This window comes from Mesoplodon mirus, assembly GCF_964341445.2.
Source record: "Mesoplodon mirus genome assembly, chromosome: 14".
Taxonomy (NCBI): Eukaryota; Metazoa; Chordata; class Mammalia; order Artiodactyla; family Ziphiidae; genus Mesoplodon; species Mesoplodon mirus.
Window position 1 is genome coordinate 70,611,891 of NC_138990.1, and position 17,238 is coordinate 70,629,128.

Consider the following 17,238-nt stretch of genomic DNA (forward strand, 5'->3'; position numbering starts at 1 on the left):
TGTCTAACTAGAGGGCAAGTTCTTACTGCCTTATTTGCCTTTGTATCCTCACAGCCAAAAGCACAACACCTTGCAGAGGGCAGGTGTTTATAATTCATACGAAGTTACACTGAACCTTTATCTATAGTAGTCAATTTTTTCTAGAACACAGGATATGTGTTGGAACAGTGAACATATTTAAACAGCAAAATACATTTCCCTTAAACTTTGCTTTCAAGTGTTATTTACAGCAGGTTAGATATGAATGTTTAAACATTCAGTGAACACTCACCTATTGTGTGCTCTTCCACAATGCAGGGCAATCTACTGCTCAGTTCCTCCTGCAAATCTTCAATAAGACGGTAAATGATTTTGTGAAGTTTAATTTTTACTCCTTTTTTTGCAGCTGACTGCTGGATAACATTGCCTGCATTCACATTGAAGCCGTATATAACACCTGGCAAGCATAAATACAATAAAGTAGCACAAATATTGCATTAAACAGTTTGTCTTTCAAGCAAAAACTCAAATCTAAATTTTTTTGCTTCTATGTAAATTAAAAGTGAGTAGGAGAGGTAAATTCTATAATTTTTTCTCACAAAAACTAGTTAATTTTTAAATTAATGAAAGGATCTTATAAATTCTATTGTGGCTTATTAAACAAGGAAGATTTCTTTATGATTTTTAAATCCAATCATTTAAGAAACATTATTTTAAATGACCATAATGTGCAAGGCAATATGCTAAACGAAGCTTTCATACCAGAGAAATAAGAAAAAAATGATTAGAACTGAAATATTACATTATTTTAATAACAATTCCATTATTAATTATAATCTTAGAGTCTACAACTTTTGTTGTTTGCTCTTAGGTATTCAGCTGGCCAAAAGATATTCAAAAAATACAGATGACCCTTGAGCAACACAGGTGTTAGGGGCACCAATCCTCCGTGTAGTTGAAAATCCGAGCATAATTTATGGTTGGCCCTCCATATAAATGCGGTTCCTCCACATCCAAGGAGTTAACCAACCTCGGATCTTGTAGTACTGTAATATTTACTATTGAAAAAATCCACGTATAGGTGGACCCGCAGTTCAAACCCGTGTTGTTCAAGTGTCAACTGTAGTTACTTAATTGGTAAAGTTCAAGAGTTGTTTAAGAAATGAAAGAAGTTCCATGGAGCTGACCATTTTACCAAAGAACAAATAATGTATTTAACTGCAAATACCTTGGGGGTGTGAAAAAAAATTTATGCAAATGCCTTAATCAGGAGAAAAACAGAACCACCTTGAAAGTCTTATTATCATTAAGAAATCATTCAATGCATCATACTATCTACATTAATAGAAAAGTCAGTGCCCATAAAATACTTTGAAATAACCAACATTATTGAAAACACCTTTTCAGTAGTAGAGGTAATATCTAATTCTAATCAAGTTAGGTCATGAAGTACCCCCTTCCTAAATGATTCATTAATCACTCAATAACACTGGTGCTTTGCCTCGATGTTAAACCTAGTTAAAGTGAGTCATGCAGTCATGAGTCCCCTTTCTGTGTATCGTAAGTTTGACTCATAAACAGTCCCCTTGTCTTCAAGGCATATAAAGCTAAAAAGAGCTTTTGATTTAAGAAAAATATAATTTGTAAAATTATAAGTAAACAAAAATAGGCAACCAAAAGTAAAAGATGAGGGCTTCCCTGGTGGCGCAGTGGTTGAGAGTCCGCCTGCCAATGCAGGGGACACGGGTTCGTGCCCCAGTCCGGGAAGATCCCACATGCCGCGAAGCGGCTAGGCCCGTGAGCCATGGCCAATGGGCCTGCGCGTCCGGAGCCTGTGCTCCGCAACAGGAGAGACCACAACAGTGAGAGGCCCGCGTACCACAAAAAAAAAAAAAAAAGTAAAAGATGAAGGAAAGTACTGAGTAGGCTGACTGCAGATTCAGGAGTATTCAAAAAGTGTAAATGAAAGAGAGAGAGAGAGAACCAAGCCTGGGTTTGGTGGGGAACTGGAAGGGCTGAGGAGGCAGTAATGGTACACTCAAGAAATACTACTGGGGCTTGAAATAGTTCCCCAAAGTTCCAGTACAACAATGACAGCCACAGTGGAGCTGTGGCTGCAATACTGCACATCCCGTTTGCCCTCAATCACTAGCTAAGACTGAACTGCAACAGGAAGGGGGATACCGATGGGGGTAAAATGTCAGGTGTGACTAGCCCAGCAACAAAAGACAGAAGCAAATGGTTCAGAGTATGCTCTAGGGAACACAGTTAAACAAACAGGAAATGGAATCCTCACCATGAAATGTTTCAGCAAGGTTAACATCATTTTCACTAATATCACCCACACCAAAATGTACTAACTCTAGTTCACACTCATGTGAAGCATCATAGGAATCCATAATGTTCAAAATGGCCTCAACGGAACCGTCAACATCACCTAAATGCAGCAAAGTTTAAAATTATTGGTGTTAGGAGTTAGAAATTAACAGACGCAAAAATGACAATAATCTATTTAAAGCAATAATAGGAATAGCATTTACCACAAAATCCACTTTTCTTTAGGTTTAGCATTATAAATATCTACTTAACTGAATAAAGTATAAAGAACCAAATGTACATTTACAACAAAGTCCACTAGATAAATGTTTACTAAGGAAATCTCCCCCAGTGAGGGGGTGGGCAAAAAGGGTGAAGAGGGTCAAAAGGTACAAACTTCCAGTTATAAAGTAAATATGTCATGGGAATATAATATGCAGCATGGTGACTATAGTTAATAACACTGTATTGCATATTTGAAAGTTGCTAGGAGAGTAGATATTAAAAGTGCTCAAGAAAAAAAAATTTTATAACTAAGGATGGTGACAGGTGTTAACTAGACTTATTATGGTGATCATTTCACCATATATGCAAATACTGAATCATTATGAAACTAATATAATGTTACATGTCAAGTATATCTCAATTTAAAAAAATTCCCCCCAAAACACTGAAATCATTTTAACTTAAATTTAATGGCCCAAATTAATTGTGAGAATGACGAAATACATATATTCCTAAAATGAGTTGTAAAGTAAAATCTTTTAAAAGTCACCTTTAATAATTATAGGAAGTACATTTGAATCTCCTCCTGCTTTTTCTTTTGGCTTTAAGGGTTGCTGCTGTTTTTTTATTTTGTACTTTATAAATGACCTCTCCTTCCAATGCAAAGTGCCATACTTCTCACGGGCTTTCCGATGTGCTTCTTGGTGTTCCTTTCGCTTTTCTTCTATTAATTCCAGATCCTCTTTATTTTTCTCCTGTTCTTCCTCATACTTCCTCCAGTGAACAACTTCACGTGCCCTTGGCTTTATAGGGGGAAAAAAAAGGGAATTATTTAACTAAATAGAAACCAGTAACTGCTGGTTTTTTCCTCCACTATGAAATTAGGCTAGCTCATATATGAAACCACTAATTTTAAACTTATAAAACTTTAATATGGAGGCTTTGTGTAAATTTGAAATTATTTAAAAATCTTATCTCAAATTTTAAAAGCCAAATTTTACAGCCAAACTCTAAAATGACATCACTGGCCCCCCCTCACAGCCTGTTATAGTACTGAATTATTTATTACTTATTTGGTATAACAGTATAGATTGATATTTTAAATCATTATATCATATCTACTGTATAGGAATTAAGCTTGATATACCTCAGATTCTACTTCAAGAATTTCATCTCCTGCAGAAGGGAGGTCTCTCCAGCCTATAATTCCCACTGGCATGCTGGGATAGGCCTCATTGATTGCTTTGTCATTTTCATCAAACATTAAGCGTACTTTTGCCCAACTCTTTCCAGCAACCAGAATGGAGCCTTTTCTCAAAGTTCCTCTTTGAATTATAGCTGTAGTAACAGGACTAATATGAAAATAAAAGTATATACTCTTAATGCCAGAATCAGGATGTAATGGCACTTTCTCAGTAAAGATATCTTTATGAGATTAAAAAATATATAATTTGAACACACAGGGTTAATTCCACCACTTCTCAAACAGTTTTTCATACTATAATGACATTTCTTCATAATTACAACCTAAATGTCCATCAATGGAAGAATGGATAAAGAACATGCAGTATATATATATAATGGAGTATATAAAACCTTAAAAAAAGAAAATCCTGTCACATGCTAGAATACGGATGAACCTCCTGGATGAACATATGCTAAATGAAATAAGCCAGTCAAAAAGAACAATATTATATGATTCCACTCATATGAAGTATCTAAAGTAGTCAAAATCATGGAAACAACTACTGAAAGACAGTTGCCAAAGGCTGGGGGGAGGAGGGCGGGGAAATTAGTGCTTCATGGGTATAGAGTTTGTTTCGCAAGATGAAAAAGTTCTAGAGATCTATTGCACAACAATATGAATATACTTAATACTACTGAACTGTACATTTCAAAATGGTTAAGATGGTAAATTTAATATTATGTACTTTTTACCACAATTAAAAAAAAAAGAAAACAAAAAACATTTCTTGTAAGGTTATGGTAGTCAAGTGTGCAGACAGCTAAGTGTTCTGACAGAATCCTAATCTCCTTTCTATAACTAATTTGTTAAGCAGTGAAAAGACCTCTTTTGCTAATAGGGAGGGAAATTAAAGAAGCGAACACTATTCCAACAATCTTACTATATATTAATGGGTAAGGACATAAAGAATTTAGAAACCCTAAAATGCAACAATTGCTATTTTATTCCAAGTTACGTTAGTCTATAAGGCTTCAGCAATTCAGTTAAGTCAGTGGGGAAAAAAAAAATCAAGCAAATTGAACTACTAAGTCACCTAAATATGACTACCAAATGTATACACATATTTGCTATGATCTACTGATAACTGCATGTTTGCATTCCGTGTGCCAGTGCAATAAAATACTTTTTATTTTTATAAAAAAAAATTTTTTTTCTTTGGCTGCACCGCAGCGGCATGCATAACTTCCCCAACCAGGGATCGAACCCGTGCCCCCTGCAGTGGAAGCGCAGAGTCTTAACCACTGGACTGCCAGGGAAATCCATATTTTTAGAAACAAATGCTTTGAAAATATTGTTCAGGGACTAACAATAATGTGCAATAAACATAAGATACTGTTTTATAATCAAGTCATAAAAACAATGAAATAAAATTATTAGAAAGCAAGCATTTTAACAGACCTACCCTCTTCCTTTGTCTGTGAAAGATTCTATTACTGTTCCTTCAACTGGACCAGTAGGGTCTGCTTTCAATTCTAACATTTCTGCAAGAGCAACTGTTGCCTCTGCCAAAGCCATCATGTTATCGCCCTTTAATAACAAAAAAAACTGTTAATATATATTAATAAATAATATCTGTAAATGTAAATACCAGGATCAGAAAGTCAAATAATCCTCGACAGTTAGACTTTTCTCTTTAAGCATTAAAAACATGAATTACACAATGCTACGAGACTAGATATCAATTACATGAATTACACAATGCTACGAGACTAGATATCAATTACAGGAGAAAATCTGTAAAACATACAGACACATGGAGGCTAAACAATACACTACTTAATAACCAAGAGATCACTGGAGAAATCAAAGAGGAAATCATAAATACCTAGAAACAAATGATAATGACAACACGACAACCCAAAACCTACGGGATGTAGCAAAAGCAGTTCTAAGAGGGAAGTTTATAGCAATACAATCCTACCTCAAGACACAAGAAACATCTCAAACAAACAACCTAACCTTACATCTAAAGCAACCAGAAAAAGAAGAACAAAAAAACCCCAAAGTTAGCAGAAGGAAAGAAATCATAAAGATCAGAAATAAATGAAAAAGAAATGAAGGACACAATAGCAAAGATCAATAAAACTAAAAGCTGGTTCTTTGAGAAGATAAACAAAATTGATAAACCATTAGCCAGACTCATCAAGAAAAAAAGGGAGAAGGCTTCCCTGGTGGCGCAGTGGTTGAGAGTCCACCTGCCGATGCAGGGGACACGGGTTCGTGCCCTGGCCCTGGAAGATCCCACATGCCGCGGAGCGGCTGGGCCTGTGAGCCATGGCCGCTGAGCCTGCGCGTCCGGAGCCTGTGCTCCGCAACGGGAGAGGCCACAACAGTGAGAGGCCCGCGTACCGAAAAAAAACAAAAAGGGAGAAGATGCAAATCAACAGAATTAGAAATGAAAAAGCTGAACTAACAACTGACACTGCAGAAATACAAAGGATCATGAGAGATTACTATAAGCAACTATATGCCAATAAAATGGACAACCTGGAAGAAATGGACAAATTCTTAGAAAAGCACAACTTTCCAAGACTGAACCAGAAGAAATAGAAAATATAAACAGACCAATCACAAGCACTGAAATTAGACTGTGATTAAAAATCTTCCAACAAACAAAAGCTTAGGATCAGATGGCTTCATAGGCGAATTCTATCAAACATTTAGAGAAGAGCTAACACCTATCCTTCTCAAACTCTTCCAAAACATAGCAGAGGGAGGAACACTCCCAAACTCGTTCTACGAGGCCACCATCACCCTGATACCAAAAGAAGACAAAGATGTTACAAAGAAAGAAAACTACAGGCCAATATCACTGATGAACATAGATGCAAAAATCCTCAACAAAATACTAGCAAACAGAATCCAACAACACATTAAAAGGATCATACACCATGATCAAGTGGGGTTTATCCTAGGAATGCAAGGATTCTTCAATATATGCAAATCAATGTGATACACCATATTAACAAACTGAAGGAGAACAACCATGTGATCAACTCAATAGATGCAGAAAAAGCTTCTGACAAAATTCAACACCCATTTATGATAAAAACCCTCCAGAGAGTAGGCATAGAGGGAACTTACCTCAACATAATAAAGGCCATATGAGACAAACCCACAGCCAACACCTTTCTCAATGGTAAAAAGCTGAAAGCATTTCCACTAAGATCAGGAACAAGACAAGGTTGCCCAGTCTCACTGCTATTATTCAACATAGTTTTGGAAGTTTTAGCCACAGCAATCAGAGAAGAAAAAGAAATAAAAGGAATACAAATCGGAAAAGAAGTAAAGCTGTCACTGTTTGCAGATGACATGATACTATACATAGAGAATCCTAAAGACTCTACCAGAAAACTACTAGAGGTAATCAATGAATTTGGTAAAGTAGCAGGATACAAAATTAATGCACAGAAATTCCTTGTGCTCCTATACACTAATGATGAAAAATCTGAAAGAAAAATTAAGGAAACACTCCCATTTACCACTGCAACCAAAAGAATAAAATAGCTAGGAATAAGCCTACCTAAGGAGATAAAAGACCTGTATGCAGAAAACTATAAGACACTGATGAAAGAAATTAAAGATGATACAAACAGATGGAGAGATATACCATGTTCTTGGATTGGAAGAATCAACCTTGTGAAAATGACTATACTACCCAAAGCAATCTACAGATTCAGTGCAATCCCTGTCAAACTACCAATGGCATTTTTCACAGAACTCAAACAAAAAATTTCACAATTTGTATGGAAACACAAAAGACCCCGAATAGCCAAAGCAATCTTGAGAAAGAAAAACGGAGCTGGAGGAATCAGGCTCCCAGACTTCAGACTATACTACAAAGCTACAGTAATCAAGACAGTATGGTACTGGCACAAAAACATAAATACAGATCAATGGAACAGGATAGAAAGCCCAGAGATAAACCCACGCACAAATGGTCACCTTATTTTTGATAAAGGAGGCAAGAATGTACAATGGAGAAAAGATAGCCTCTTCAATAAGTAGTACTGGGAAAACTGGACAGCTACATGTGAAAGAATGAAATTAGAACACTCCCTAACACCATACACAAAAATAAACTCTAAATGGATTAAAGACCTAAATGTAAGGCCAGACACTATAAAACTCTTAGAAGAAAACAGAGGCAGAACACTCTATGACAACTCTCAGAATGGGACAAAATATTTGAAAACAAAGCAGCTGACAATGGATTAATCTCTAAAATATACAAGAAGCTCATGCAGCTCAATATCAAAAAAAAAAAAAACAATCCAAAAATGGGCAGAAGACTTAAATAGACATTTCTCCAAAGAAGATATACAGATTGTCAACAAACACATGAAAGAATGCTCAACATCATTAATCATTAGAGAAACACAAATCAAAACTACAATGAGGTATCACCTCACACGGGTCAGAATGGCCATCATCAAAAAATCTACAAACAATAAATGCTGGAGAGGGAGTGAAGAAAAGGGAACCCTCTTGCACTGTTGGTGGGAATGTAAATTGATACAGCCACTATGGAGAACAGTATGGAGGTTCCTTAAAAAACTAAAAGTAGAACTACCATATGACTCGGCAATCCCACTGCTGGGCATATACCCTGAGAAAACCATAATTCAAAGAGTCATGTCCCACAGTGTTCACTGCAGCTCTATTTACAATAGCCAGGACATGGAAGCAACCTAAGTGTCCATCGACAGATGAATAGATGAAGAAGATGTGGCACAGTTACACAATGGAATATTACTCAGCCATAAAAAGAAACGAAACTGAGTTATTTGTAGTGAAGTGGATGGACCTAGAGTCTGTCATACAGAGTGAAGTAAGTCAGAAAGAGAAAAACAAATACCGTATGCTAACACATATATATGGAATTAAAAAAAGAAGAAAAAATGGTTATAAGGAACCTAGCGGCAGGACAGGAATAAAGATGCTGACGTAGAGAATGGACTTGAGGACACGGGGAGGGGAAGGGTAATCTGGGACAAAATGGGAGTGGCATGGACTTATATACACTACCAAATGTAAAACTGATAGCTAGTGGGAAGCAGCCGCATAGCACAGGGAGATCAGCTCGGTGCTCTGTGACCACCTAGAGGGGTGGGATAGGAAGGGTGGGCGGGGAGACGCAAGAGGGAGGAGATATAGGGATATACGTATATGTATAGCTGATTCACTTTGTTATAAAGCAGAAACTAACACACCATCGTAAAGCAATTATACTCTAATAAAGATGTTAAAAAAAAACCCCAAAACATGAAGTACCTATTCGACGGAAGGAAAGAAGGAAGGGAGGGAGGAAGGGAGGGAGGGAAGAAGAGGTAAGCAAGAAAATCTGACCCAGAGACAGATGTGGCAATGAACAGTGGCTATGCATATAGATATTATATATATAATATATATATTATATATATTATCTATCTATATATTTTTAAGAATAGCTACTAGAGTGTGTTAATACCCTTTTATAAACACATGCTTCTTTCTCCCTCTGTCCTCCATCTGTCTCTACAATTGTGTTTTCTTCCTCTCACTTTCTTTACAATGCTACATTACAATTGAAGTTCTATCCAATTGAACAAGCTTTCACTGATTTCATCTGACCCACTCAAGAATCCTGTAAAATGAGTAAATCAAGCACTATTTACTCTTATTAAATAAATAAGGAGAAAAAGCACTGACTAGACCCAAGCTATAACCTATACTCTGCAACTACCCAGCTGTACAACCTTGGAAAATCAGTTCACCTCCTGGATCACCTTTCCTCAACTGTAAAATGAAGGAGCTAGATTAGATGATTCTTTCACCTTTAATGATCTATGTCTACTATGCTTTCTAAGGCTCTGAAAAGCAGAGCTGGGGTTGTTTCTTTGCATGAAGAGTCCTCTATTCTTCCTCGGAAAAGAAGGCCTCATCTTACTTCCCTGCCACTCTCTTACCTCCATTCCCAGGATTCATCTCTGCCATGCCTCCAAATTTGCCTAAGCAGCTTTACACCTATCTATCTACTCATCTAATATCTGGGCACAAAAGGTGGTCATGTCTTCAAATGTTCTAATCTTGCCATCTGGTTTTCACATTGTAGTAACAATCAAGGTATAGTAGAAAGATGACAAAGTAAGGTGGCATTTTATGAGTTTCAGAGAAAAAGAGGCATAGTTTTACTATTAACAGAGGTATAACTTCTAATCATCTTGGAGGTAACAAATTTAGGAAAAGTAAAGATGAAATGAGACAATTGGAGGAAGGTGGCCAAATAAAGTACAATTTCTTCACCAAATGATCAGAAGAAAAAAAGTCCATATTACAAGTAAACCATGGAATATGGTAAGAATGGACAAAAAAGCAAATTTTTACTTAGCAGCAACCTGTATAAGACAAGAGAATTGGAAAATGCTATCACAAAGCAAGTACTGAGCTTCCTTGGTGTATTTTATCCAGAAGAGAATAATTGGTAATTTAAAAGAAAATGGAATTCATCATAAATAACATTATAAGACTTAGAGCAATTTAGTTCATAGAAACACTGAGTCAATCAATAACAAACTGAACCAAAATATTTCAACACTGTATTAGTAAAAAGTTTTATTTGTTTAAATTTCTCTTAAATGTCCTAAGACCTATTCTATAGATTTTCGCTTTAAAAACAAGCACTTTTTATTACCAACTGAATTTCGTTTCTGCTTAAAACAGTCTTTATCCTACTGTTATCCTATCCCCACATCATTCACCACTTATTCTCCTCATTCTAAGTACCTCATAGTAAGAAAAGCATAGGTAAACCTGACCCCTCTGGATTGATGACTAATCTTTCTGAGCCTAATTTCTAATCTGCCAAACTAGGATAATGATACCAGCTTTGCCTAGTTCTCAGAGAATTTTTAAACAACAACAGAAATTATGGATGTCAAAATGTTCTCTAGGTATAAGGCACTATGTGCATGATGTGTAGCACTCCCATCTGAACACACTGTCTCTGAGGTGCCTGCACTTACCGTGAGTGCAGAAACACGCACTGCTTGAACATCGCCTCCATAATCCTCACATACCACATCATAAGCTAGCAGTTCTTTTTTCACTTTCTCAGGATCAGCCTCAGCTTTGTCACATTTGTTTATAGCAAGGACAATAGGAACTGAAAGAGACAGAGTTAAGAAGAGTGCAAATGATGACACTTCAACTCCAGGTATTCACAATGAAAGATGCCAACGTTTTCTGGCTTTCTCCTGACCCAGTGGATGTATTTATCTAACAAAAGACCTGAAAAGACCCACTTTACACCCACCTACTCTACTTTATACACATGAAGGATTCCAGATGAGAGATGTCAAAACTGCAATTATAAGATTCTGAATTAAGAATACGCAATTATGCTGATTAAAAAACAAAAACAAGGGCCTCCCTGGTGGCGCAGTGGTTGAGAGTCCGCCTGCCGATGCAGGGGATACGGGTTCGTGCCCCGGTCTGGGAGGATCCCATATGCCGCGGAGCGGCTGGGCCCGTGAGCCATGGCCGCTGGGCCTGCGCATCCGGAGCCTGTGCTCCGCAACGGGAGAGGCCACAACAGTGAGAGGCCCGCATACCGCAAAAAGAAAAAAAAAAAAAAAAAAAAAAAAAAAAAAAAAAAAAAACAAAAACAAAACACACAACAGTACTTAGGGTAGAGAAAGGACTATCCTTAAATCTGAAAGCAAGATCAGCAACTACACTAGAGATAATCTCCAGAAAAAAAAAAAATCAAGGGGCTTCCCTGGTGGCGCAATGGTTGAGAGTCCGCCTGCCGATGCAGGGGACACGGGTTCGTGCCCCGGTCCGGGAAGATCCCACATGCCGCGGAGCGGCTGGGCCCGTGAGCCACGGCCGCTGAGCCTGCGCGTCTGGAGCCTGTGCTCCGCAACGGGAGAGGCCACAACAGTGAGAGGCCCGCGTACCGCAAAAAAAAAAAAAAAAAAATCAAGAGAAGATTCTAATTCTAATACCACTAGATCATTTGCCTCTTCTTTCCAGGAGTTTAATTCCCTGTTAAAACCTAACATCTCACCCTGGGGTGAAACTAAGTACCATTATTGTAAACTTTCTTTTAGGATTTACAGCAACTCTTTCTTCATACACACTTAGCTGAGTGACTGACACAAAGTAGATTCTCAATAAATGTTTACTTAATGAATGAACTAAATAATCTTATAATCTACTTGTCATTACTAAACATACCCTTTCATTAGAGAACTCACACAAAATTCTAGGAGATAATTCTGATTGAGTTTCACCAACTCTGCAATTTTCTCAGGTATCAAAGGAATAGAAATTGAAAACAGACACGAAAGAGCTATGCAATCCATAGCCTATTATTATGAAAAAGTACATTCTATATTGATCAGCTGGAACTTAACAGGAGGCACCAAGAGAACAGATACAGAAAGCATGATGTAAGGAATTTATCATATCTCAACCAACTGCTTTGTTACGGGGTCCCTGACAGATTTACTACTCTTATTTTTATTAAATTCCCTAGGATCATTAAGAACATAGCCCATTCCACAAAGGTAGTTTTGAGGAATTAAAAAATAAAGAGAGGAACACAAGCTAGAAGACCGGATTCCAAATGCAGGCATGTTGCAAATTAACTGTAACTGGGGAAGTTCCTGCCACCCTCTGGGTCTTAGTTTTCATGTTGTGAGATGAAAAAAAAAAACTGGACTAGATCAATGATTGTCAACCCTTTCTTTTTTTTCTTGCCAACAAACCTAGGGGAATATGACGCATTCCATCAGGTGCATTTTCTCAAGACAACAGTATTTTCTCAGTGGGTGTAGGGTCATATCACAATGAGAATGAATGTACAAAGTATGTGTGTGGTGTTTATTATTACAATTTCTTTTTTCTTGGTCACGCCATGTGGCTTGCAAGATCTTAGTTCCCCAACCAGGGATTGAACTTGTGCCCTCGGCAGTGAAAGTGTGCAGTCCTAACCACTGGACTGCCAGGGAATTCCCTATTATTACAATTTTTAAATGGAGAAATAACGGAGAAGATAGCCAAATATTTTCCAAAAGTTTCAATTTTATACCTTTGACCAAATGAGAACTTATTTAAAGCAGATGAGGTAAAAGTTTCTTTTAGAGAAGAATTCCAGATAATAAATGAATAAGGAATAACAATTAGAATATCACAACTTTGTAACTCCTAATGAATTGAGGTGATGGGTACATAGGGGTTCATTATTCTAGGCTTACTTTTATAGCTGTTAAACGTTAAAATGTTATTTATTTATTTATTTATTTATTTAATTATTTATTTTGCGGTACGCAGGCCTCTCACTGTTGTGGCCTCTCCCGTTGTGGAGCACAGGCTCCAGACGCGTAGGCTCAGTGACCATGGCTCACGGGCCCAGCCGCTCCGCGGCATGTGGGACCCTCCTGGACCGGGGCACGAACCCGTGTCCCCTGCATCGGCAGGCGGACTCTCAACCACTGCACCACCAGGGAAGCCCTAAAATGTTTTCTATAAAGTCATTTGAGACTGTTAAATTGTCACACCATGCCAAGTCAGTAAATAGTAGAGGAAGGAATATACTTGTGGTCACAAGTCCCAAGTTGAATCCTGCTATACTCTTCTTAGTAGTTAATGTCTTTGGGAAAACAATTCAACTTTCTTTGCACCTTACCTGTAGAACAGGTATAATAATCCTGGGATTGCCAGGAAGATTAAATAAGCAACATGTAAAAACAGTGACTCTGTAGTAGATCCTTTAAAAAAAAGAAAGCAACTTCCTTCCTGATACATGTAAGTCAGCCACAGTACCTTGAGCATCTTTGGCATGCTGAATGGATTCTACAGTTTGTTTCATCACTCCATCATCTGCAGCTACAACCAATATGATAATGTCAGTGACCTGAGCACCTCTGGCTCTCATTGCTGAGAAAGCAGCATGTCCTGGAGTATCAAGAAAGGTTATCTTTTCCCCAGAAGGCAGAGAAACTGTGGAAACAGAAATCCAAGAACTCTAAGCACTCAAATATATGCTTCCTTAATACAAAGGAATATACATGACCGTATCAACACAATCAATAATTCTTCAAAATAATTTTATTCTTTCCATTAATCTTAATCAGAACAATGCATTTGGATCATCATTCCACAATGAAAAGTGATAACATACCAGTGAGATCTTTAAGGTTTTCTTTTCATGTAATAATTTCAAACTAAAACTCGACCTATTTCTAGAATATAACTACTTTCATAAATGTACCAACTGGAATATATTCTGGAGAAAAAACCAGACTGATAGTTGTCTAGGCAGCCACTCCTGCATTAGCAAACACCAGCTGCACAACTGTCTTGAGCAACAGAGGCAATTTAGTACACAGTTAGAAGCTCAGGATTTGAGGCCAACAGCCTTGGGTTTAAATGCTGGCTTTGCCACTTTACAAGCTGTGTACTTTGAGCAAGTAACTCAACCTAAACAAGCCTCAGCCTCCTTATATGTATGTAGGAATATTAATACCTACCTCATGATATTGCGAAGATAAAAAAAGATAAAGCATATAAGGTGCTCAGAACAGTGCTGGGCACATGCTAGGTGTTCAGCAAATGACAGATGTTACTCAATTATGAGTGGTAACATTATGACAACCTAGCATTGAAGAGTCTTAGGTTCATTAAACCAAACTAAGAATGAGCTAGAGTACAAAAGGTATAATTTTCTTCTTATACACTGTACAAAATAACCTTTATTAACCACCAGCTCTACATTTCATCAAACCAATGGCTTTAGGCTTTAGCCTTTCTTTTACTTTAAATTCATATATTTCATACTGTGACACTATTTTAAGAAAATAATATATGGGGTTCCCAAGCACATTGTAAGGTGATCTGTGTTCATACCAAGAAAGGCACCAATGTGCTGAGTGATGCCTCCAGCTTCCATTGATGCCACTTGAGTTTTTCGCAGTTTGTCAAGTAACGTCGTTTTTCCATGATCAACATGGCCCATTATAGTAACAACTGGGGACCTTGGTATTAATAAAGCTGGATCTGCCTGGGGCCTACAATTAACAGCAAAGGAGTTTCATTTCTTAAATATCAGAAACACTTCATAGCCAGTGAACTGATCTGCAGTTACCTCTGTGAACTACCATTAACAATAAAACCCAACATTTAGTTTTGATTAGACATAACTATTTTCCTCTTCTATACATACAATGACTTATGATAAAATAATAATGACTGTCCACTTACTGTAGGCACCTTCGTAACAGTGAGCAAAACTGAATAAAATTTTAAAATTCAGAATCAATATACACACTCAGCAAACTAAGAAAAATAACTCTGAGAGTTTTATAATAACCTGAATATACTTTTTGATACTTTAAGCACTTCAAAGAAAAGTTTAACCTATACTCACACATCATTTTAATTGCAAAAGAAATTTTAAGGCAAATGTTTCCATTAAAAAGTGTGAATAAAACAATGTGGTCTCCTTCCCCCAATTTATACAGTTAAGTTTTACCTTTTTACAGCATCTTTATTTTCTCTGACTTTGTCCTGTTTTAATTTGCTCCATTTTAACTTCATCCCTGACTTCTTTATCACTTCTTTGATCCAGACTTCATCCAAATGTGAGTGTGCTTCTAGTGAATCTACGTCAATAGCAGTGTTCAATAAAGATTCATATACACAATCTGGGTGAAACAAGATAAAACCTTTTAGGATCATTAATTAAATGCTCCAGAAAGTGACCTCTATTGATAAACATCTATATAAACAATACACTCAATGAGAGGAATAACTATATAAGCTATCCGTTTCTCTAATGTTAACGAATCACAAAAAAAGTTGAAAAGAGAATAATCTTTAAAATATGATACAGGGACTTCCCTGGCGGTCCAGTGGTTAATACTTTGCCTACCAATGCAGGGAGTGTGGGTTCGATTCCTGGTCGGGGAGTTAAAAATCCCACATGCCTCGAGGCCAAAAAACCAAAACATAAAACAGAAGCAATATTGTAACAAATCCAATAAAGACTTTAAAAATGGTCCACATCAAAAAAAAAGCAAAGGGCTTCCCTGGTGGCGCAGTGGTTGGGAGTCTGCCTGCCGATGCAGGGGACGCGGGTTCGTGCCCCGGTCCGGGAGGATCCCACTTGCCGCGGAGCGGCTGGGCCCGTGGGCCATGGCCGCTGAGCCTGCGCGTCCGGAGCCTGTGCTCCGCAACGGGAGAGGCCACAACAGCGAGAGGCCCGCGTACCACAAAAAAAAAAAAAAAAAAAAAAAAAAGGAAAAAAAAAAATAAAATATGATACATTTATGTTAATTGATATTTCTGCATATTCATAAATATTTGAATATTTACCATGTACCTTATGAACTACCTGAGCGATTAATAAAACATTAAATTGCATGTCGATTCTCATTATTCAAGGTAATTATGTTCTATAAACTCACTGGGAACAGTGAATTAGCAAATACTGAATCATTGCTCTGAGGGGAAATACAGGGTTACGTTCCTTCAGCCTCTGGTCACAACATTTTCATCAGCTATATCTTGTTTTATGTGTTTCTGTTTAAAGACACCTTATTCAATATATGTGTTGATTCATTAATGTTATACTCATGGTCAACAGCACTATACTACAACTAATGCCTCAATAAAGCTTATCTAACACATGTATTTTCTCTGTAAGGCACATTACAGCCTTCTTGTAGTTAGTAACACTAAACAGCACTTCAGCACCATGCTGAGGGGCCATTTTAAACAGCGAAATCACCAAAAAAAGCACAAAAATGAGAAAAACATGGCACTAAATAAACCACAAAAATGACACTTGTTTACAGTATGAGAGGAGAGAAGGCAGAGTGTTGCCTTGTTTGAACCTCAGCTAGTAATGTGTGATCAGGTCAGGCAACTCAAATTTTTCACCGCTCTGTGCATGTCCAGGAATGACTACAAAAGCACTTCAAGTATCAATTTTGGGGGTACAAATACATTTTAGGGAATTCGCCAATTCAGAATCCCCAAATAATAAGGATTGACTATATTTACATATGTATATACATAAATATACGTACACACACACATACAGTATCACAGAATACATGTACACACTATTTATTTATGTTATCTATTTAGGACGTCCAAAAAGTTGCAAAACATAGGAAAAATAATTACTGTTGTTTTCATTTTATTTAATGTGCTTTAATTCCAGTCATATTTTCCTGTGGGTAACAAATAAAGTATCAGTGATACTGAATAATATATGATAATGAAATAACTAGTTTTATGCTTCCAGACTTTCAGTCACCCTATAAATATATATTTTGAGAGACAGATATAAAAGAAAGGCATCTTCAAACATGCAGAACATTACACTAAAAGAACTTCCTATTCAGTAGTGTGCTGGTAAATGTTTACTCTGAGGCTCCTTAAAAAAAGTCCTGATTTATAGCATTTCCCAATTTCCATGG

The 17,238-nt window shown here is 37.1% G+C and overlaps 1 protein-coding gene across 12 annotated transcripts in view; it reads right to left on the reverse strand.

Moving 5' to 3' along the window:
* The window catches only part of MTIF2 (mitochondrial translational initiation factor 2), a 43,679-nt gene that overhangs the window by 2,632 nt on the left and 23,809 nt on the right, over positions 1-17,238 (reverse strand). For all 12 annotated transcript variants that reach the window (XM_082642112.1, XM_082642115.1, XM_082642108.1 and 9 more), the window contains 9 exons: positions 15,285-15,456; positions 14,660-14,820; positions 13,577-13,753; positions 10,771-10,910; positions 5,169-5,293; positions 3,668-3,872; positions 3,071-3,323; positions 2,276-2,416; positions 272-436 (listed from right to left, as the gene is read on the reverse strand). In XM_082642112.1, coding sequence (XP_082498238.1) covers positions 272-436; positions 2,276-2,416; positions 3,071-3,323; positions 3,668-3,872; positions 5,169-5,293; positions 10,771-10,910; positions 13,577-13,753; positions 14,660-14,820; positions 15,285-15,456 — 1,539 coding nt within the window. The remainder of the gene's footprint in view (positions 1-271; positions 437-2,275; positions 2,417-3,070; positions 3,324-3,667; positions 3,873-5,168; positions 5,294-10,770; positions 10,911-13,576; positions 13,754-14,659; positions 14,821-15,284; positions 15,457-17,238) is intronic.